At 39.5% G+C, this 24067-nt stretch overlaps 1 protein-coding gene across 4 annotated transcripts in view; it reads right to left on the minus strand.

Moving 5' to 3' along the window:
• The window catches only part of MYO5A (myosin VA), a 201216-nt gene that overhangs the window by 119425 nt on the left and 57724 nt on the right, over window positions 1-24067 (minus strand). For all 4 annotated transcript variants that reach the window (XM_082387993.1, XM_082387992.1, XM_082387991.1 and 1 more), the window contains exons 2-4: window positions 10623-10733; window positions 7287-7458; window positions 5112-5256 (exon numbers count right to left, since the gene is read on the minus strand). In XM_082387993.1, coding sequence (XP_082244119.1) covers window positions 5112-5256; window positions 7287-7458; window positions 10623-10733 — 428 coding nt within the window. The remainder of the gene's footprint in view (window positions 1-5111; window positions 5257-7286; window positions 7459-10622; window positions 10734-24067) is intronic.

Genomic DNA, 24067 nt, shown 5'->3' on the forward strand with positions numbered 1-24067 from the left:
TCTATGAAGGGGCGCTTTTCTCTGTAAGGGGCATCTTCAGAAAGAAGTCATGAGTCAAGGATCCTGATTATGCTACTGTAACTGGACATGTATCTACTGGGGAAGAATCACTCGTGTCAGCTCTGCTTTGAGGATAGATGTTGAAAATGCCATTTTGACCTTAAAGATCTAAAACAGAACTCCACCCCCTTCCTCCTCCCGCCCTCCCACCCCACATGCACAACCTGCTCTGCCTGCAATCTCTCCACCTCAGCAAACAGCAACTCCAGCCTTTTAGGTGCTCAGATCAAACACTTTGCTGCCATCCCTGACTTCTCTTTTGCTCTCATACCCCCACATGAGCAAGCCTTGGTACATCCTACCTTAAAAATTTATCCAGAATCCATCCACTTCTTACCATCTCCAATTATATTCTCCTTAATTAGATTATTAGCTCTTGCTTGGATCAATGCAAAATTCTCCTAACTAGTCTCATGGATTCGACCATTGTCGCCATTACATTCTGTCCTTTGGTTTGGGGTTTTTTTTTTTCCTAACGTTACTTTTGATATGATTTCAAACTTACAGAAAATTGCAAAAATAGTAAAATGAACTCCTGTATATGCTTTATTCAGATTCACCAATTGTTTAGGTTTTGCTCATTTGTTTCATAAATGTCTCTGTTTCTCTTATTCTGATATTTTCTGAAACATCTGAGAATAGGTTATAGACATGATGACTCCTATGTATTTTAGAGTGTATTTCCTAAGAACAATGACATTGCTCTTTCGTATTGACTGTGATCAAAATCAGAAAATGTAATGTTGATATAATAGTATTATTTAATCCACAGTCTATATTCCAATTTTATCAGTCATCCAGCAATGCCCCCTACGAAGTTACCTTCTCTCCCTCATCATCAAGGATTCAATTCCAAATATTCACCACATTTAATTGGCATGTTTCCTCTATCTCCTTTAATCAGGAATAGTTCCTCAGTCTTTCTTTGACTTTTTTGACCTTGCTAATTTTGAAGAGTTATTTTGTACTATGCACATCATTTTCAGTTTTTCTGAGTTTCCTCATGATTAGATTCAGGATATACATTTTTGGTATCTATCATCAATTTTTAACAGAGCTGCCAGATCATGCCATTCCTCTGCTCAAAACCCACACTTAGAGAAAAAGTCAAATTTGCTATAATAGTCCTCAAGGCTTTGTATGCTCCCTGTAATTGCTAATCTCTTTGTCTGGAATATTCTTCCCCCAGATATCTGAACAGCTTGCTTTCTCCTTTCCTTCATGTTATTACTCAAAAGACAGCTTCTTTTCCTTCATGTTATTACTCAAAAGACAGCTTCTTTATGGAGTTGGACAATGTCATCAACTTATGTATGTAAAAACAAACATCTAAGGATAACCAGGAAAATAATGAAAAAGACAAACTATGAGGGGGTTTAATGGTATCAGACACTAAGACATACTATAAAGCCACTATAATCAAAGCAGTGTGGTACTGGGACATGAATAAAGAAAGTGGAAAGAACAGAGCCAAGAAATTGACCTAAGAACATAAGAAAATTTAGGATATGATGAATTTTAGGTGGCATGTCAAATAACTGGGGCAACGATGGGCTTCTTAATAAGTGATGCTAAGATAACTGGGTAGCCATTTAGAAAAAAGATAAATTTGGATCCATATCTCTCATAATTCAAAAGTATGAACTTTAATGGGATCAGTGATCCAAAGGTAAATTATAAAACAATACAAGGACTAGAAGATTAAATTCTCTTTTACCTTGGTGTAGGGAAAGGTTTTCTAGCAATGACTCAAAATCCACAGCAATAAAAAAAAAAAAAAAGATTAATACATTTGTATAGAAAATGACCATAAACAAAATCAAACTGGGGGGAAGTATCTGCAACATATAACACAGGTTAAGGGCTAATATACCTAATATATATATATATTTTTAACTCTTAAAATTGAGGATCAAAGAAACAAAAACACAACAGAAAAGTGGAAAAAGACATGAATGGACAATTCAGCCCATAATCAAAGAAACAAACAGAAGAAAAGTGAACTGCTCTTAAACATATGAAAAGATGTTTGAACTTATTCATATTTAAAGAAATGCAGACGAAAACAACATTGAGATACCATTTAAATTGGCAAGAACTAAAAACAAAGATTATACATTCTGTTGATAAAGCTATGGGGAAATAGGCACTCTTGAACATTTTTGGCAGGAATGAAAACCAGAACTCTACCAGAGGGAATTTGGCAGTATATTTACACCTACCTTTTGACCTACCAACACCACTTTTAGCAACTTACCTGAAGCTACACCTCTAAAAATACAAAAATGTGCTCCACCTCCAACCTGTCTTCTTAAAGGCCAGTCAAGGTTACCGCAATAGTATGGAACACTGTGTAACCCAATGCAGGCAAATTAGCCTTTGGGGACAAGACCGTGTACACTGTGAAGCCAAATATCCGGAACCCCAACCCCGCTGTGTACTAGCTGAGAGGCCCCAAATCCAGCAACACCTCCGTCTGCTTATACACCGATTTTGAATTTCAAACCATTGTGTTGCAAGTCACCAGGCCATGATGTTCAGCTCAAACAGCACTGTGCTAGACATGGGGGCCACAGGTTCCAAGAGCAACTGGGTCCTGGCTTGGAGCAAAAGCACCAATTTTGGATGTGAAGACACGTTCAACCAGACCTTCTACCCCAGCTCAAGAATTCCTGTGATGCCGAGTTGGTAGAGAAAAGCTCTGAAACAGACATGAACCTAAACTTCCAAAGCTTGTCAGTGATCAGGTTCTGCACCCCCCTCCTGAAAGTGGTTGGGTTTAACCTAATCATGGCGCTGTGGCTGTGGTCCAGTTGAGGTCGCCAAGAATGTGAGAGTCCCCTGCTCCATCTCCCTTTGCTCCCCATCACCCCTCATGTCCCTCTTCAAGCAGAGAGGTGCACTCTCTACCCCTGCGGACAAGAAGTCTTCCTCCACCTCTCTGGCCCCCCTGGCAATATCACCAACTGGGCTGTACCAAATATTTGTGATCAAGATATTGAAGAGCTGCCCAACACTGCTGCTACCCACTCTGTTCCCTCATTGCTGCTTGCCACTGCCCGACATTCCCAGCAGAGATGGGGACTGCTGCAGCCTCTTCCGGCTCTGAAGAAACTCCCTACCTCCTCCCCCCACCACCGTCCCCACCCCTGAGGTTGCCTCTGATGTCCCAATGGATGATGGACCCCCCATGGGTTCTCTTGGGCTCTAGCTCCTGGAGAACGTTGTGCGGAGTTTATATTTTTAAAATAGTGTTCATAAAGACATACATATCACCCTTTTCCCCAAGATGTGGACAAAACCATCTCATTATCTAGGCCTTTGCTCCACTGTGTATCTGGGTCACGTTGTATATTTTGCTGCCATAGCTTCGTTAAAAGCAATTCGGAAGAGCAATAAATAAATACAAATACAAAAATGTATATGCACAAGGTTATTTACTGTAGCACTATTTGCAACTGCAAAATGTTGAAAACAATCTAAGTGATCATATATGGGAGAGTGGTTGAATAAATTAATAAAGTGGTGGGGAAGAAAGGAACCAACCTAAGTAACTTTGGAAATTGGCACTTTATATTACGTAAGGCTAAAGACAAAATGAATTGGAAGCAAATGTATTTGAGTGGTAAATTTGCTTTTCACAGGGGTATGGGTTAGCATTTCTGATACAAAGAGTATTCCAGGATTGAGCAAACAAGTAAATATATTATGGATAATGAGAGCCAGGGTTTTCAAGATCAAAGAAAAAAGTGAAAAGAAGGAAAAAGAAATCAAGAATAAAAATTGTGGTGTTGAACTGGATTTCCATGGAGGTATCAGTGTGAACTTATGGTTTTTTTTTTTTTAAACGAATTAAATGTTACCAGCTCTGTTTTTTTTTATTTTTTTTTTATTTTTTAAAGATTTATTGATTGATTGATTGATTGATTGCTATGTTGGGTCTTCGTTTCTGTGCTAGGGCTTTCTCTAGTTGCGGCAAGCGGGGGCCACTCTTCATCGCGGTGTGCGGGCCTCTCACTATCGCGGCCTCTCTTGTTGCGGAGCACAGGCTCCAGACGCGCAGGCTCAGTAGTTGTGGCTCACGGGCCCAGTTGCTCCGCGGCATGTGGGATCCTCCCAGAACGGGGCGCGAACCCGTGTCCCCTGCATTAGCAGGCAGATTCTCAACCACTGCGCCACCAAGGAAGCCCGAACTTATGGTTTTTAATATACATATTAAATATACATATAGGTATGTGCGTGTGTATGTGTGTAAAGATGTGCAAACTCTTTCCTACTTAGAGAAAGGTAAATTAAAAACAACACTAGGATACCATTTCTCACCTGCCAGACTATTCTTCTATGCATTCATAGTTTTGCATTACATTATATTATCAAGAGATAATCTAGTCTTGAAAATAGCTTTTTTTCTCCCATTCTCCACTCTCAAAATAATAGGGTTCCCCGATTAACATCAAAGACATTTCCCTGATGCTGTTCAGGATCACTGATGCCCCAGCATCTGCTAACTTGAAAATTCACACTTTCCTTGAGATTTAATTCTACCAGATACAGACAGATTTCTTTCAGCACTTAGGCCTTTTAGTTCTGGTCTGCCACTCACTAGCTGAATGACATTGGGCAAGTCACTTAATACCTACAAACCTTGATCCACTCAGCTGTAAAACATAACATCTGTCCTTGCATGGTCACAGAATTACAATGAGATTCCAAAGGCAGTTTTTAAAAACTATATGTCCTTTTACAAATATTAGGTTATTTTAATAATAATGCAGGCCAGGGACTTCCCTGGCAGTCCAGTGGTTAAGACTCTGCACCTCCACTGCAAGCGGCGTGGGTTAGATCCCTGGTCAGGGAACTAAGATCCCACATGCCGCACGGCACGGCCAAAAAAAAAAAATGCAGGCCATCTGAGACAAATCAATCAAGGCTGTTTATTCAATAATTTACTAGTTGTTATTCACTGTATTTTAAAATATCTGTGACTCAGCAAAGAAGAAATTATCACATCTAATAAAAGTCGTGAAATAATAAATAGAGCTTCCACCAACCTGGCCATTTGCTTGTAAGCTTCTTCAGCTACTGCAAAGATATGTGGATCCATATCACCCATGTTCTGACCACTATATGCATTAATAATATCTTCTCCATAAATAGGCAGCTGTTCATAAGGATTTATAGCTACTAGGACTATACCTGGGGAGAAAGGTAAAAAAAAGCAAAAGAAGAAGTCAATAATATCCTCATGGGCATATCAAACTTGGCAAAGTGAGAATCATAGTTAACACAAATTCAATTTCAGTTAATATTGAACTAACAAATTGTTAAGGGTCAAAATATATCACAGCCTTTGCCTCTGAACCCATTATACCTAGTCCTAACTAAAACACCATTTACAAACTAGACTAGGTGATTTAAAATAATAAAAACTGTGCCAATGTTGAAAGGACTTTAAATATTTTTTATAATATTTAAACCAAAAATTCCACTCCTAGAAATGTATCCAAATGAAATAATCATAGATTCACATAAAGGTTTTTTTTTTTTTTTAAATAAAGATGTTTATCATAATGTTATTCATAACAGTGAAAAGTGGAAACAAAGTATATAATAAAGGGAGAGTGGTTTATGTATAGCACAGGGAACTATATTCAATATCCTGTGATAAACCTTAATGGAAAAGGATGAAAAAAAATATATATATATGTACAACTGAGTCACTTTGCTGTATAGCAAAAACTAAACACAACATTGTGAATCAACTATACTTCAATAAAATTTTTTTTAAAAAGGGAGAGTGGTTTAATATGTATTATTATATCCATGTAACAGACTATTGAGCTACCACCACAAATCATGTTTATAAAAAATATTAAGTATCATAGGAAAACATGACACAAAACTATATATAGACTGATTCCAATTTTATATCTATTTATACTCTCTCACGTATACACACAGGATATAAGACAACACAATACTGGTTATTTTTCAGTGGTGAATTACATGTAATTCTTTTTCATTTTTTATACATTTTTTTGGTATTTCCTTAAATTTTACAGTAAGTATATATTAACTTAATAAAGTCATTCATTCAACAAATATTTGACTACAACTAGCTTTCAAGTCATTTCTAAGGGCTATATTTACAACAGTAAACAAACAAAAAGACAAATCTAAATGGAGTATAACCTTTAAAAATTGTGGGGACTTCCCTGGTGGCGCAGTGGTTAAGAATCCTCCTGCGAATACAGGGGACACGGGTTCGATCCCTGGCCCGGGAGGATCCCACATGCCGTGGAGCAACTAAGCCCGTGCGCCACAACTACTGAGCCCGTGCTCTAGAGCCTGTGAGCCACAACAACTGAGCCCACGGGCCACAACTACTGAAGCCCTCGTGCCTCGAGTCCGTGTTCTGCAACAAGAGAAGCCACCACAATGAGAAGCCCGCACACCACAACAAAGAGTAGCCCCTGTTCGCCGCAAGTGGAGAAAGCCCATGTGCAGCAACAAAGACCTAACGCAGCCAAAAAAAACAAAACAAAACAAAACAAAAAGTGTATCACTGTACTGTACACCTGTAAGTTATATAACATTGTACATCAATTATATTTCAATAAAAATTTTTTTAACAAAAGGAAAGATTTTGCCCTCATGAACCTTATATTCTAGAGGGAAATTCAGACAATAAAATAAGAAAAATATATATCATAGGTTAGACAGTAGTAAGGAAAAGGGGGGAAAATTAAACAGAGAAGGAAGATAGACACCTAGGAGAAGAAAAGATAGGGCAGACAAGAAAGGCTTCACTGAGAAGGTAGCATATGTGCAAGAAAAAAATAAATTGAAGAAAAATGAAAATTGAGAAAAAGAAATATTCAGTTAATAGGTAGGGAAGAAAAAGAGCAAATATCAAGGATATAAAAGGTATAAATTCTTTTAAGAAGAAAAGATACCTGTTCCTTTTCAAAACAGGAGCGTAATGAAGAAATGCTGAGCGCTGAGTTGGGTACACCAAGCAAAGAGACTTAGAAGGAAATGAATGGAAATCCCAGACCTGGGTCTCAGCAGAGAATGATTAGTGAAAGAAGGATAAGAAGTCAGTAGAGAAAAAAGAGCTGGGGACAAGGGAGAAGATAAGAATTGTCCCCATGCACAATATTTCCATGGCCATGTCCATTAGAGAAAAGAATTCACAGTTCACTCAGACAGCAACGCACACTCACCACAATATGTATAAATAAGTTTGGAATCAATAAAGCGGACTCTGAGATTGTGGAGTACAGCAGGCTCATGAAGATAGCTGAGGGCTGTGAGGTCATTTTCACCCACAAGTATGTCAGGGTTTCTTAAGTGAGGCAGTTCCTCCGTCTTTGGATCTAGACGATATTCTAAATCCTGAAAATGCACAAGATATAGCATCTGGATAAATAATGACAATTAACCCAAAACAGGCATATATATTTTGCTTATTTCCTATTCCTGATTTGCTTCTCAGCTATTAAATGCATTCTTTGCCTGGCACCTTACAAAACCACAGAAACTGGTGGAAATGGCAAAAAAATAAGGAGAGCCTTTGTTTTCACTAGATGTATTAACGCATATTAACAATTTTTGATAATACACTTTGAAAAGTCAAAGCCTAGAATATTTTTTACCTAGTTACTAGACCAGAGTTTTTAATCTTTAGTTAAATAAGCTTTTTTTTTTTCCTCTTCACCTATTATAAGTGACAGACAGCATAAGAGAGTGGTAAGAGCTTGGCTCTAGAGCCAGATCAACCCAGGTTCAAATCCTAAAACTGGTACTTACTCCTTTTGTGGTCTTGGGTATGTTATTTAACCTAAATCTTTCATTTGTAAAATGGGCATAATGGAAACAGCTCATAAGGGTGTGGTAAAAATTAAGTGAGACAATGCCTGGTATGTGCTAAGTACTTGGGAACTCCTGAACCCTGAGAGGTCCAAGAATCCCCTAAAATTAGGTGTTAACACTTTGTGTGTATGCACGTATGTGTAAATATATACATATATGTGTATTTTTTTAAAAACACAGTCCATAGTTTTTATTCAACTTTTAATGAGGTGCTTGGGCCCCCAAATTAAGAAGTACTACTCACTTTAAAGCCAAGGGAATATGGCTTTATGGCAAAGCCAAGCATGGAGATTGTCACTCAATTATGTATTAAGGACAAACAACACACGACACATGAAAAGGAAAAAAAAATGGCAATATAATTGCAGAGAGGGACAAGCTGATTTTGTAAAAAGACTTTTGTTAATACTTTTAATACTAAAGAGATATATAGAGGTCAAATGTTCAAATCAGGTTGGAATGACTCTGCAAAATGGGGAGGAAATTTTTACAAGCTGCCCCTCGACCTCTCTCTGCCTGTTTATTAGGGTATAATAATAAAACTTTTCCAAAGCAGACTGGTCCTTGCACTAGCTCCTGACATACAAAAAAGCCACTTCTGGCTGTGTGATCTCAGGTAGACTGCTTAATGTCTCTGAGTCTTGGCTTCCTTATTTGGAAAATGGTTATAATACCACCTGTGAACCCACAGGATTGCTGTGAGAATTAACATAAGAAAATATGGGGACTCCCCTGGTGGTCCAGTGGTTAAGACTCTGCCCTTCCACTGCAGGGGGCGCGGGTTCGATCCCTGGTTGGGGAACTAAGATCCCACATGCATGGCCAAAAAAAAAAGAAGAAAATATAGCCTAAGGTACCTAACGTTGTGCCTCACAGAGTGGATGATCAATGAATGTTGAATAAATTAATTCCTTAGTTGGCAGTCAAGGCCCTCCTAATCTGGCCTAATTCTTCCCTGCCTTCTTTCTGAATAATCTCCTTGTCTCTGTTTTGCTCTCCTAAAATTCATCCTCCATACTGCCACCAGTGAGTCCTTTCTAAAACACAAACCTGGCACCCTTCTTCTGTTTAAAAACACTACAATCACTCCCCATAGCGTACCAGTTGAAGTCCAAGAGTTTCAGCATGAACACCAGGCCCTCTGTGATCTGGTTCCCACCTCCATCCTCTTGTCAGTCCTGTACCCTCACTTCACATCCCAACAACATGGAACTTGTGCAGTTCCCCAAACACACATCACTGTACAAGCCTCCCTGCCTTTGTCCATGCTTTTCTAGATCCCTGAAATGCACTCCTCCTTGTCTACTCATTCTTTAGACAATGCCTCTCTGACCCTTAACCTTCACCAGCCCCTCTGGCCACTACCCACTCTGTTCTATTTTTGTTTCTTGTTTATATTTATTATATCATGTGTCACACTATTTATAAGTATATGTACTTCTCTTACCTGACATTAATGTCAGAGAGCATATCTTTTGCCACCTCTTAACATGGTATATAGCAGGTACCTTTACACACAAGCCTTGAATTAGAACACACACCTTTCTAAATCTCTGCTCCAGTCAACTTGTGATATTCACTATCTCCAAAATATATTCCAATCCTCACAAAGTCTACTTCCTTCTCTTTGTTAATCCAAATTCTATCTAGTCAGAATTCTTCCTTCTCTTTGAAGCCTTTCTTGAAGCAGCCCACAGTGATATTTCCCTCTATTGGGATCCTAAAGTCCTCACTGTCTTTACAGTACAGCAGAGTGGTAATGAGCACAGACCAGAAAGGCAATCTCCTGGCTCTAAGTCCCAGCTTCATCCCTTAATGCGTGTATAACCCTGAGCAAGTCCCAAACTCTCTGAGCCTCAGGTTCTTCATCCATAAAGTGGTAATGATAATAGCCCAACCTCACAGGATTGTTATGAGGATTAAGTGAGTTACAGCATATAAAGCACTTAGAACTATGCCTGTACATAGTAAGTGCTCAATATATATTAACGGTCAAGACACCATTACTACTTGGCAGTTCATCATAAGCTTAACTTTTGACATCTTAATATTGCTGTGTTGAACTACTTTTTATATCCTGTATTTTCCTGGCTAGATTATAACTTGTTTAGAGGAAATTAACGTCACAAAGGTTTTTAAGAAAAAGGTGTGACATGCCCTGTCCAATGCAGTGGAGAGATTAAAAAGGGTAGAACTAAGAGTCCACTCATGCAGTGAATGCAGATGGGAAAGAGGTACAACTGGTTTTAAGTTTTTCTAGCCACTAGCAAAGTATTTTATATAACAGCTTCTAAGTAAATATTTTTCAAATATCTAGTTCCAGCAAATATCATATCTCAAACTGCCTCCTTAAATGTTGCTTTCTTAATGTGAATAATTTAAATAGTATCCTAAACAAAATATAAACAGGAATATCTTTGGGAGGATTAGATGTGAATCTAAACCAGGTCATAATAAATTCATAAATCAAAATAATGGATTTTTAAAAGTACCTGCTATTTTCACTAAGCCATTGGGATAGAAAATTGAGTTTGCCATTTTGCTATTTTTATCAATTAAGTAAGTGAAAATATTACATTAATTCAAAATTTAACTTCCAAGTGAAGTTAAGTATGTCACAGCAAATTTACACTTTTGAATTTCCTTCACTTTATGCCAATAACAACAAATAAAAGCAAAATTCTTACCTTTCCATCCTCAAGGTGAAGCAGGAGGACTTTATCTCCTGGCTTATAATCTTTGAGCAACTCTGCTGACTTCCAAACTTCCTCGGGATCAGGTATCCAAACCCTGGCAAACTAGAAGACAAAAAGAAAAAAAAATTTTAAACCAGCAAATCAATTACTTTATAATGACATAAAAAACATATCATGGATTTACTTATAATTAAACAGTTTATGAACAAAATAAAATTTGGTCAATATGAAATTTAACTTTTAAATTAGTAGATGAAAAGTATTTTGGCCTCAGTAGTACCATCATGCCCACATTATAAAAAAGCATGCTCTGTATTGTGGTAATAATTTCACAATATATGTAATTCAAATCATTATGCCATACAACTTAAACTCATACAGTACACTATTTCAATTATATCTCAATAAAACTGGGGGCGGGGGGAAGTATGCTCTGAAGAAATAGCTTCAATTAAACTTTGACTTTGCGTTATATAAAAAATGCTACCTGAAAATGTAATTTTAGATGAAAATGTACATATAAATCTATTTTCGCACTGAATGCGTACTTTCATGGATTTCAGAACATGATTTGGAAGCTCTGGTGTGGTGCCTGTGCCAGTTTCACCACACAGCTATCTTTTTATCAGAAGATTTGAAATTTGAGTTTTTTTATTGTAGTTTTCATCCTGTGTTCTGCAAAGCCTTAGTGATTTCTCAAGCATTCGTGGGGGATCATTATAGTGTGGAGCAGAGGAGCCACAGCTGTTTTACATACTGGGTATCTGGAATTTTCTTTGAAGAAAGTTCTGTTGCTAATTTTTAAAAACTGAGAAAGCACTGTTGCCTAGTATTTTGTCTTCATTATTTTATAAAGATGAGTGAAAATGGTAAAAATGGAATATTTGTCCAGCAATAAGACTGGTTCTCATAGCCTCAACATCATGAAAGAGGTATCAAGAGGAGTTCCTGAAACAGCAAATCTTTAGCCTCAACTAAACACTCTCTGGATTTAAGCCAATTTTGGACTTCAGGTCAATTTTGAAGAAAAAGAACAGGAATGAATCCTCCAAACACCACAATGAAGAGAGGTTTTATGATTGCTTGGATTCCTCAGAAAGGAATCTCCCTTTAAAGCATATGCACACTAAACCCTGGTGTCCATTTTCAGGAATATATCACATAGGAAAATATCACCAACACCAGCCTTTCTCTATTTTCTTCAGAGCTCTTCTAACTACCTGAATTTACTTATTGTTATGTTATTTCTTGTTTACTTATTTATTATTTTTCTTACTTTTTTAGAACGTAAGTTCCATATCTGTCTTGTTCAACACTATATCAAGTGCTTGTGTACCTGGTACACAGCTGGGCCCTCAGTATTTGTTGAAAGAATCCCAGAATAAAAGAATGCCAATCCTTAAATTGAATAAAAGTGAGTATGGTAAAAAACAAAAACAAAAACAAAACAAAAACAAAAAAAACCCCAAAACTTACTCTTTGCTTTATTTATCTCTTATTATCACAGATTCATGCAAACTTTTTGTCTGAACAGTTTGCAGAGGAAAGCGTACTAAACCAGGTTATGGGTTCTAACCCCAGGATACCAGATTGGTCTTTTAGCCTTTATTTCAGGTATCTGTAAAATGAGGGATGACAGCAGAGGACTCACCTAGTTTATCTCAAGGGCTTATATACGTAGAAACTTTGTGAAAAGCATAACCAATATATAAGTACAGGTTGAGATTGTTACTAAGTGCTCTTTCCATAAGAAGTGATTACTAATGTTATATGTCAAATATGTTACTAAAATTTGTTTCATAACTTTTCCCTCAGTTACAGTCCGTTAAACTGAGTAATATCTGTACATATTACTAAAATCTTACTCATTCAATAAACATTTCTGTGTACTAACAGCTTCCACTCTGAAGCTTACTTTAGAAAGCCAGTATCTCTGTAACTTTCTCGGGAAGGATTTACTAGTTCCAAAAAATATATGTAAAACGTTAGATTCAGAGTCATGAAATAACCTACTACCCTGACTGATGAAAACACGAAAAGCAAAATGAGTCCAAGGTGAGTGTGTAGAAGCGCTGTTGACCTGCTCTAAACATGAGGAGATTTTCAACTGAATCTGAAAAGAAGCACCTTTGTGTTTTGTCAATAGCAAGCTCCAGTTCAGATTTCCACAGGTATTTTGGAAACAGTAATGAGTAGGTACTTTGCCAAAGGTTAGATTTCCAAGAGCTAGGTGTTAACAACACTTACAGATAGTAGACAGAGGCTAAGGTCCTTACATCACTCTGACAACCAACTTCCCCTTTATCCTATCTCTATCTCTGGGGAAGGTATCCAAAGAGAAACAGGTCAGAAGTCAGTCTATTATTACCACTGTCTTTTTATGATTCTTTTCCGTCTTAACCAATGAGATCGGTAGCTCTGCAGAAACAACTATACCAGAACTGGGTCAGTTTGGAAGGTATATATAACTTAGATGCTGAAACGGAGAGCAAGCTCAACTTGACAATGCCCCTTCCTATTGCCTCTATCACCTCCAACCCTACTTTCCACTCTCCCCTTAGACCCCCAGTGAAAATACACATGGCAGCCCTGAGGAAGAGGACTAAGCTTGTTCAGTCACATCCAGTGTGAAGACTGGGAAGGAAGACAAGGAGGCAAGGTCTTAAGATCCCATGAGAAACCTAGAAATGGGATGTGGCAGCAAGAGTCAGGGAGGAATCAGAAATAGGGCTGGACACACCTACCCACTGAGTCTGCTCAGGTACCTGGTGAAACAGAAGCAGTTAGAGACAGATAACCCAAGCCAAAGTGAACCAGCCCCGACAGAGCTCCCAGCAAGACAAGGGAGGGTCCAGTGTCACGTAACAGCTCTGTCACCAGCTGCCTCCACTAGCTAATAGAGGGTGTGACTTTCCTGCAATGCTCCGCATTCCCTTTTTTACTCACGCTGCTCTAGTTTTACCCCTCATTACCTTGTGAGTCCCTCAAATATCTCACTTACGATTCCTCAGGCCTTATTTTAGTTATTTATGGATCTGTCCACCTCCTACACTAGGCTGCATGCTCCTTAAGCCATCTTTGAACCCCCTAGAGGTTGGCTCAGCTCCTTGCCCACACTTAGTGGGGCATTTGTCTTGATTTTATTTAAGACAGAGGTAGGACAAGGGAAGGAAACAAAGTCAGGAGAATGGGGATGAGAGGTAGCAAAGGCAAACATCACAGACCCACCTCAGGATTTTTCCTGAAGCCACAAAGCACAGCTGAGATGGGGTAGGAGTCAGAGACTCAGGGAAGAGATTCATGGAGTAGTAGGCAAAGAAAGGGTAAACACTGATGTAGGAACTGCAGGAGAAGGAAAAACAAGGATTTGGGATCTGAGGTACCGTGACTAAAGCCACAAAAACTGTAGGAGATGAAGAAGAGAGAAAAAGGCTTAAAATAGATACACTAAAATATAAACACACATCAAAGATTTATGACAATTCAAAGGTACCCCTAATTAGAAAGGAGAGTAAGGGCAAAAATGGAGATGGGCTAAATCTTATGGAAACAGTCAAAATCTGAGAAAAGAATGCTAGCACAGATTTAAGTTGCATAGTAGCTTGCAAGGAAAATAAAAACCATCTGTCCTTCTACAATACAATTTATGATGAGGTAATTCTGACTGAGTCTAATGGGAAAGCACTGGAAAGGTGGGTTCAGGGGACATGCCTGCACTGGTATGTGCAGAGAGGGGCACCAAACAGCACTGGTTCAGCCTAGCATGCCTTCTCAGGGGTTACACCCATCCTGTGTGCGTAAGGAGGTAGCAGGCATTTTTCTTATTGTATCCTACCACGAGGACAACACTCAAGAGGTCCTTGATTAATGCAGATGACTCACTGGAAGTTTTGCTAACTTGCATTTTGTCAGTCAAGGAACCCTAAAGGGTAGGCACCAAGAGTAATTGTTTCTGATGCCTCAGACACTTCGGGAACAAGACTGACAGCACTAATAGTAAATGACCAGTCCCCGAATCCCAAAAAATCTGACCCATGTGATTCTCTCTCCTTCTCCAAACTCCCACACACATAATTTGCTTTTCATACAGCACATGTGCACATCTTTCCTAGCTCCCCTATTAAATCATAAGCAGCTTGGCAACATGGAATCTGCTTGGTTCATTTTTGATACCCCATTGTGAATGTTCACAAAAAATGAATGCTTTATGTGACAATTCAAACAAGCCTATAATAAAAACTAAGTGTCCCTCTAGGCTATGAACTGAAGCAGAAGAAAAATCCCAAATCATCAACACCCCTTCCTCTGAACCCTGACATTAACACTGATACTCCATATGGTTACTAAGTAATTCATATAACCCTCAAGGCATGTTTTTGAGGTAGAAAATTCTATGGAATTTTCTATTCCTACAATGCTAAAGCACATAATGGGCTTCCAGAAATTACACACACACACACACACACACACACAAATATCTGTTGAATGAAAGAGTGATATAATGAACTCCCATATACCCACCACTTAGGTTCAGAAATAGAACATTACTCCTCAGTGGGATATATTCTTAAACATTTCATTTTCTCTCCATTTTCAATCACTACTGCCATTGTCTGGTCATGCCAAACTATGGGTTTGCAGTATCCTGAATAAGCCCTGCTGCCTTGCATTTGCTTTGGCTATTTCCTCCATCTGAAACACAATCCCTCCCCCTTTCAGACAGCAGACTCCTATTTATTCTTCACATCTGTGTTAAAGTACCTCCTTCTCTAAGAAGACTTTCCTGACTTATCATCATCATTTGGCACTCTGTTCTCAATGTCCTCATTACCTCATACAATCTTCCTCTAGAATCCTTATCCCACTAAATGATGACTTTGCTTGCCTATCTCACTCGGTAGACTGTAGGTTCCTTGAGAGGAGGGGTGCATCTTATTCATCTCTGTCTCTTCAGCACTTAACACAGGGCCTGCCTAATAATTTCTTAATAAACTTTTGTTATATGAATGTTCCTGGCCTTAGACATTATACTCTAAGAGGGTAGATTAAAAGAAGTATTGGCCAGAGGCTCCCAGAATCTTCTAAAAGGGTCTATAATTTCCAGAAGTAGAGAAAGATGAAAGTGACATTGGAGAGTTAAGTTATACAGGAAATCTTGGTGTGACAGAAGGAAAAACAGCCAGACATGAAAGGAGTACAGAAGTAATGAAACATCCTTTCCTCCCCCCACTGCAAACCTCCATCCCTTCATAATTCATGTATTTAGAGTGGAAGCTATACCTCACTTCCAGAACAGAGAGCCTCACTTCCAATCCCACCACAAATTCTTTACTTAGAAGGCAAAGAGGTGTTGTGACCACCACTTCTACCAGCCATCTCCTGGAGCAGCAAAGGGGGGAGTAGATGGGAAGAAAGGTAGGCCAAGGGGTTAGAGCAGGGAAAGAGGGTCACACTAAAATGGGGGAAGGAGAAAAGAACGGCTGGGGTGAACACAAGGTGCATTCTGAGTAGGGCTGGAAGTAAAGAGCAAAAGTGTCCTGTGCACCTGCTGCGGCTTTTTAACAGATACAAGCATACCTCATTTTATTGTGCTCCGCTTTCTTGTACTTTGCAGATATGGCTTTTTTACAAATTGAAGGTTTGTGGCAACCCTGTTTCAGGCACGTCTATTGGCGCCATTTTCCAACAGGATTTGCTCACTTCATCTCTGTGTCACATTTTGATAATTCTCACGATATTTGAAACTTTTTCATTATTGTTATATTTGCTATGGTGATCTGTGATCTTTGATGTTACTATTGTAATTGTTCTGTGGTGCTGTGAACCGCACCCACATAAGGTGACGAACCTAAATGACAACGTTGTGTGTGTTCTGACAGCTCCACCAACTACTGGCTCTTTCCCTGTCTCTTCCTCTCCTTGGGCCTCCCTATTCTCTGAGACACAACAATATTGGTATTAGGCAAATTAATAACCTTATAATGGCCTCTAAGTATTCAAGTGAAAGGAAGAGTTGCAGGTCTCTCACTTTAAGTCAAAAGCTAGAAATGATTAAGCTTAGTGAGGATGGTGCATCAAAAGCTGAGATAGGCTGAAAGCACTTAACACCAAATAGTTGGCCAAGTTGTGCATACAAAGAAAAAGTTCTTGAAGGAAATTAAAAGTGCTACTCCAATGAACACACAAATGACAAGAAAGAGGAACAGCCTTATTGCTGATATGGAGAAAGTTTTAGTGTCTGGAAGGCAGATCAAACCAGACACATTCCCTTAAGCCAAAGCCAAATCCAGAGCAAGGCTCTAATTCTCTTCAATTACATGAAGCCTGAGAGAGGTGAGGAAGCTGCAGAAGAAAAATGTGAAGCTAGCAGAGGTTAGTTCGTGAGGTTGAAGGAAAGAAGCCATCTCCATAACATGAGAGTGTAAGGTGAAGCAGCAAGGGCTGAGGTAGAAGCTGCAGCAAGTTATCCTGAAGATCTAGCTAAGATAATGAAGGTGGCTACACTAAACAACAGATTTCCAGTGTAGACAAAACAGCCTTATTTTGGAAGAAGATGCCATCTAGGACTTTCATAGCTAAAGAAAAGTCAACTCCTGGCTTCAAAGCTTCAAAGGACAGGCTGACTCTCTTGTTAGAGGCCAATGGCGATGGTGATTTGAAACTGAAGCCAGCGCTCATTTACCATTCCCCAAATCCTAGGGTCCTTAAGAATTATGCTAAAACTACTCTGCCTGTGCTCTATAAATGGAACAAAGCTTGGATGACAGCACACCTGTTGACAACATGGTTTACTGAATATTTTAAGCCCACTGTTGAGACCAATTGCTCAGGAAAAAAAAAGATTACTTTCAAAATATCACTGCTCATTGACAAGGCACCTGGCCACCCAAGACCTCTGATGGGGATGTAAAACAAGATTAATATTGTTTTCATAACTATTAACACAACATTCATTCTGCAGCTCACAGATCAGGAGTCATTTTCACTTTCAAGTCTTATTCTTTTTTTTTTTTGCTGTGTTGGGTTTTCGTTTCTGTGCAAGGGCTTTCTCTAGTTGCGGCAAGCGGGGGCCACTCTTCATCGCGGTGCGCAGGCCTCTCACTATTGCGGCCTCTCTTGTTGGGAGCACAGGCTCCAGACACGCAGGCTCAGTAGTTGTGGCTCATGGGCCTAGTTGCTCCGCGGCATGTGGGATCTTCCCAGACCAGGGCTCGAACCCGTGTCCCCTGCATTGGCAGGCAGATTCTCAGCCACTGCGCCACCCGGGAAGCCCTCAATCCTTATTCTTTAAGAAATACTTTTTTTTTTTTAAGAAATTTATTTATTTATTTATTATTGGCTGCGTTGGGTCTTTGTTGCTGCACGCAGGCTTTGTCTACTTGTGGCAAGCAGGGGCTACTCTTTGTTGCGGTGCACAGGTGCCTCATTGTGGTGGCTTCTCTTATTGTGGGGCACGGGCTCTAGGTGCGCAGCCTTCAGTAATTGTGGCACGTGGACTCAGCAGTTGTGGTTTGGGGGCTCTAGCGCGCAGGCTCAGTATTTGTGGCACACGGGCTTAGTTGCTCCATGGCATGTGGGATCTTCCTGGACCGGGGCTAGAACCCATGTCCCCTGCATTGGCAGGCGGATTCTTAACCACTGTGCCACCAGGAAAGTCCCAAGAAATACTTTTTTTATTCTTTAAGAAATACTTTTCATTGCCATAGACAGTGATTCCTCTAATGGAACTGGGCAAAGTAATTGAACCATTCTGGAAAGGAGTCACCATTCTAGATGCCATTAAGGACATTTGTGATTCATGAGAATAGGTCAAATACCAACATTAACAGGAGTTTAAAAGAAGTTGATTCCAACCCTCATGGATGACTTTGAGGAGTTCAAGACTTCAGTGGAGGAAGTAATTGCAGATGTGGTAGAAATGGCAAGAGAACTAGCATTAGAAGTGGAGCCTGAAGTTGTGACTGAATTAGGGCAATCTCATGATAAAACTTTAATGGATGAGGAATTGCTTCCTGTGGAGAAGCAAAGAAAGTATTTTTTTTGAGAGGGAAATCTACTCCTGGTGAAGATGGTTGAAATTACAACAAAAGATTTAAACTTAGTTGATAAAGCAGCAGGGTTTGAGAGGATTGACTCCAATTTTGAAAGAAGTTCCGTGGGTAAAGCACTATCAAACAGTACTGCATGATACAGAGAAATAGTTCACGAAAGGAAGAGTCAATCGATGTGGCAGATTTCACTGTTGTCTTATGAAATTGCCACAGCCATTCCAACCTTCAATAACCATTCCCCTGATCAGCAAGCAGCCATCAACATCGAGGCAAGACCCTCAACCAGCAAAAAGATTACGACCCACTGAAGGCTTAGATGATGGTTAGCATTTTTTAGCAATAAAGTAATTTTTAATTAGGTATTGTACATTGTTTTTTTAGACATAATGCTATTGCATACTTAATAGACTACAGTATAGTGTAAACATAACTTTTATTATGCACTGGGAAACCAAAAAATTATTGTGACTCACTTTATTGCGATATTCACTTTATTGTGGTGGTCCAGAACTGAACCCACAACATCTCCGAGGTATGCCTGTATCAAGGCTTAGACCTTAAAAGTAGTAGAGCTGGGATCCAAATCTATGCCTACACTACAAGCCAAACATTCTTTCCATTCCACCTCGCTTCTCCCTAGTTAAAACAGTAGATTTCAGAAAGAAGAAACTCCCCTCTCCCACTCCAAAATTGTTCCTCTTTGTGTTGTAATGTAAACTACTATTAAACTGGTCCACGTCATCAGGTAAGACTTAACAATGTCTCATCTTGGGACTTCGCTGGTGGCGCAGTGGCTAAAAATCTGCCTGCCAATGCAGGGGACCTGGTCCGGGAAGATCCCACATGCCATGGAGCAACTAAGCCCGTGCGCCACAACTACTGAGCCTGTGCTCTAGAGCCTGCAAGCCACAACTACTGAGCCTGCATGCTGCAACTACTGAAGCCCACACGCCTAGAGCCTGTGCTCTGCAACAAGAAGCCACTGCATTGAGAAGCCCGCGCACCACAACAAAGAGTAGCCCCCGCTCACAGCAACAAGAGAAAGCCCGCACGCAGTAACAAACACCCAACACAGCCAAAAACAAATAAATAAATAAATAAAATATTAAATTACTTTGAAAAATCATTTTAAATAAATTGGGATAAAACATTCACATAACTATTAAAATCCTTAATAACTTGGGATAAAACATTCACATAACCTCTAGAGCCTTGTATTATTTGGCACCTCCTCCAGAAGGTTTTGGAGAACCAGCCTCATCTCATGACAGTCCCTACTATCCCCATTCTTCACCCCACCAAGGGCCATCTGCACTGGTTTTCCTTCAACCGCTTAAACAATTCATGCTACCTCAAGCCTCAAGACCTTCTCTCATGCTTTCTCTTGCCCTGGAACCCTTAGCTTCACTGGTTATGTGACTGATTCCTACTTAATCTTTCACATCTCAGCTTAAGTATCTGTTATTTGAAAAGACCCTCCCTGACCTCTCCATCTAAATTAAGCCCCGCTGCTAATGCTTTCTCACATAATCCTGTACTTTTTCTTCACTGTAAAGACCACGATGACAGGGACTGGGTCTATTTTGCTCAAAACTGATGCCCAGAGCTAAACATATTGTCTTACCTATATCAGGTGTCTGATAAGTACCTACTGAATAAATGAATTTCCTGTTTCATCACATCTAAGACACCATCAATAATAAGACACATTCCTAATGTGAAAACCATTGTAAATGTTAGAATTCAATAAATATGACAGGTTATTATTGTACACATTGTTCTTACCCACATCTCTGACTCTATATCTCTGCATTTTTTCCCTTTTCTGCTACTTTTTCCAATTTGTCTAAAAGAAATTTATAGCCTTTCTTGAATGAGGCAGAATTTTATTTAATTTTTTTTTAATTTTTAATTTATTTATTTTTGGCTGCGTTGGGTCTTCGTTGCTGCGTGCGGGCTTTCTCTAGTTGTGGCAAGCGGGGGCTACTCTTAGTTGTGGTGCGCGGGCTTCTCAATGCAGTGGCTTCTCTTGTTGCGGAGCACGGGCTCTAGGAATGCAGGCTTCAGAAGTTGTGGCACGCGGGCTCAGTAGATGTGACTCACGGGCTCTAGAGTACAGGCTCAGTAGTTGTGGTGCATAGGCTTATTTGCTCCACGTCATGTGAGATCTTCCCGAACCAGGGATGGAACCCGTGTCCCCTGCATTCGTAGGCGGATTCTTAACCACTGCGTCACCAGGGAAGTCCCAAGGCAGAATTTTAAAAATAAAACAACCCACTTAAAAAAACCCAGTTTAAGTGTTCTGACCTCTAGAAAGCCTTCCTTGATCATCAAGTTAAGGTAGGGGCACCTGCTTGGACCTTCCATAATTTCTGGGTTTTATCTCTATGCACTTCTCACATTCCGTTGTAATTATCTTCCCACAGGCCTGTCTTTTTAACTAGACTGTGACCTCCTTGAGGACAAGATGTATGATATATCCACTGGCATCATCCCCATACCTGGCCCAATGCTTAGCAAAGTAGATGCTCAGGAGATGCCAGTTGAATGAATGAATAACTGAATAGACGAGTCTTTAGGAGTCACAGAACTTCCACAGATTTGAAATGTGAGAAATGGTACACTAAAACAGAAAGCCAGTCATGGCAGAAGCCATAGAACTGAAAATAATTTCATTAGCTACCAGTGCAAGCATGAGTCACTCACACTTAAAAATACAAGGCTGGCTTGCCCAAATGAAATACCATTTCTCAACGGGAGGTTACTTTAAAGATAAGGAACAGAACATGAAGAGCCTCTGTGTTAGTAAAACATATTCATATTTATATCTTATGTGCTAACTATCCCTCTGTCCATAGCTTGGGTAGATTTTTGATCAACAAAATTCCCTTAAAAACTGTTTGAACAAAACTCACAATTTCCACTTTGTAGCATTAATATTTTTAATTGCATATACAACAGGCTAGGCTAATAATATAAGGTTGCGGTGTTCATTTGATATATTGAAAGTTCAACTAGGTGTGTGATGAGTACCAAGGAGGCAGGTGCCCCCAGAGATACCCTAAAGGAAGAGAACCACAGAAGTGCTGCTGGATTCAGGCCAGCTGCTGGCCATGCTTGCACCTTGATCATCGTGAGACAATTACTAGAAAACCAAGAAGCAGAAATCATTAGATATTGAGGTTATGAAACTCTAACTCAGCAATTCCCAAACTTCTAGAGACCAAGAGTACACTCTTCTTCCCTCAACTGGGACAGCCTTAAGGTGCTAAAGAGTAGTGCTGAACTGACCAGAGCATCTGAATCAGCATCAGTAGCACTGAACTGACAAGGGTTGGAGGTTCTCAACAGGCCTGACAGGAATTGACTGGACAATGGGGATATGAGAAAGCTCAAATTCAACTGTTGCTCTATTTGAGGTTGTAAAAATCTCCTAGTTTATGAAATAAAGGACATTTGTTCTTAAGCAAGAGTTACTCCAACTGCATATGCTGAGAAAATATTTTGAAAGACAAATGCAGCATAAGAAGCAGAGGTTGTAAAAGAACTGAGGCCTCAGCTTTTTCCTCAGACGTCAAGCTGGGGTCCTGGCACTGATGTGACCACATGCTTCTAGGTGATCAAAATGGATTTCCCTGGAAATAAAAATTTTATTCTGTCTGTGATGACTGAGGAGGACATTACTTCTTTCTATCCCTTTATAGTGGCTTCTCACTCTTACAAAATTTTTATGAGTCTATGTATTTCTTCTTAATACATAAAAACTAAAATTTTTAAATATTGCAAAATTATCACACCTAAAATTGCTTTCCTTTTTTATTATTATACACAGAATTAGTTTTCCCTCACTCATTTTTCCTAATTTTCTTAGTTATTTAAGCTTCTATTACAGACAATTTCATAAGTTATTTTAGCATGCTTCATACAAAACAGATTCTGCTTTGCTATCTCACTCTACAGCCTTCATAAAAGCTACTCTAAATTTATTTTATTTTCAGTCTGTATCTGGGATAATCAGCTTCTTCTATTTACTACCCACAGTATAAAAAGTACTTCCTTTTATCTGACCTATAATTGCTTCTTTGAGGCTTCAAAAGATGCCCCCAAGTTCTTATGTATACAGTGAATAAGTCCACGTTGCCCTCTTCTTGTGTTTCACAGCTTTCTGAGATTCCACCAGATAAAAAGTTCACTCTTTATCCTTTCAGATTGAAGAGTCCAATTTGTTTGAACAGTGCCTTATTCTTGCTTATTTTTAATCTCTCTGAATTTCAATTTTCTCACTTACAAAATAAAGCAATTAGACAATAGAGAATTTAGAGTCAAGGTTAAGCACACCGGCTTTGGAGTCAGACAGATCCAGTGGCTCAATAGTTCAACTGGGTTGGAAGACTTTGAGCAAATTACCCAACTTCCTTCCTCAGTGACCTCACCATATAAAATTAGTTACTAATAATACTCAGGTCAAAGAGTTGTTAGCAGAAAAATGAGCTAAAATTTAAAGACCTTTACATTATATTGTCACCATCCCTATCCCACCCCAACCCCAGCTTTAAGCACCTCATTTGGCTTAACCTAAATTCCTTTACTAGAGTCTACAATGCACTGTGCAATTTGGTCCCTGCCCTTGGGTTTAACATCACGTCATTGGGGTATTCTCCCCTCTTCTGAGCTGACTGTGCCAGCCTTCTCTTGTTCCTAGAACACCCCAACTCTTTCTGACTTCAAGGCTGTTACTGTGCCCTCCGCTGAGAGCACCGTCCTCTCAACCCCCAACTCTTCTTACAGCTGGCTCCTTACTCTTCGGGTCTCACTTTAGATGTCTCCTTTGCAGAAAGGTCCTCCCTGGCCACCCTATAAATTGTTTACTTGATTATCTGTCTCCCCAACTAGTCTGAAAGCCCTGTAAAAGCAGGGGCCACCACTAATTCTAGAACCTAGAACAACGCCTGGCAAGTAATCAATAAATATGTGTGGATAAAAGTGGTTAGCATACTGTCTATATGGCTGAAAAAATAGGTCAGGACCAGGATGTGAAAGACCTCACATCGCATGTTAAGCAGTTTGGCCTTTATACTGCAGAAGATAGGGATTCATCAAAGGCGTTTAAGCAGGGTAATGAGTGACCAGATGTTTCTAATAGCCTAGTTCTAAACAGCAGTTCCTTAATCACAGTCAAAAGCATATCTTATACCACTTCTGCTTGTTTTTAGTTTTCTTCCCCCAGTTGTGTGTATACTACTGTCACTCACATTTTAAATGTAAACAAAATTTATCTACTATACACAATGCTCCCAAAATGTCATTCATATTAGGCAAATGGGGTTTGCATTGGAGGGATTGGGAGTCATCTTTGCCTAAGAGCAGGGGCTGGGAGGGTGGTTC

The sequence above is a fragment of the Balaenoptera borealis genome (genome assembly GCF_965194805.1).
Source record: "Balaenoptera borealis genome assembly, chromosome: 3".
NCBI classification, from domain to species: Eukaryota; Metazoa; Chordata; class Mammalia; order Artiodactyla; family Balaenopteridae; genus Balaenoptera; species Balaenoptera borealis.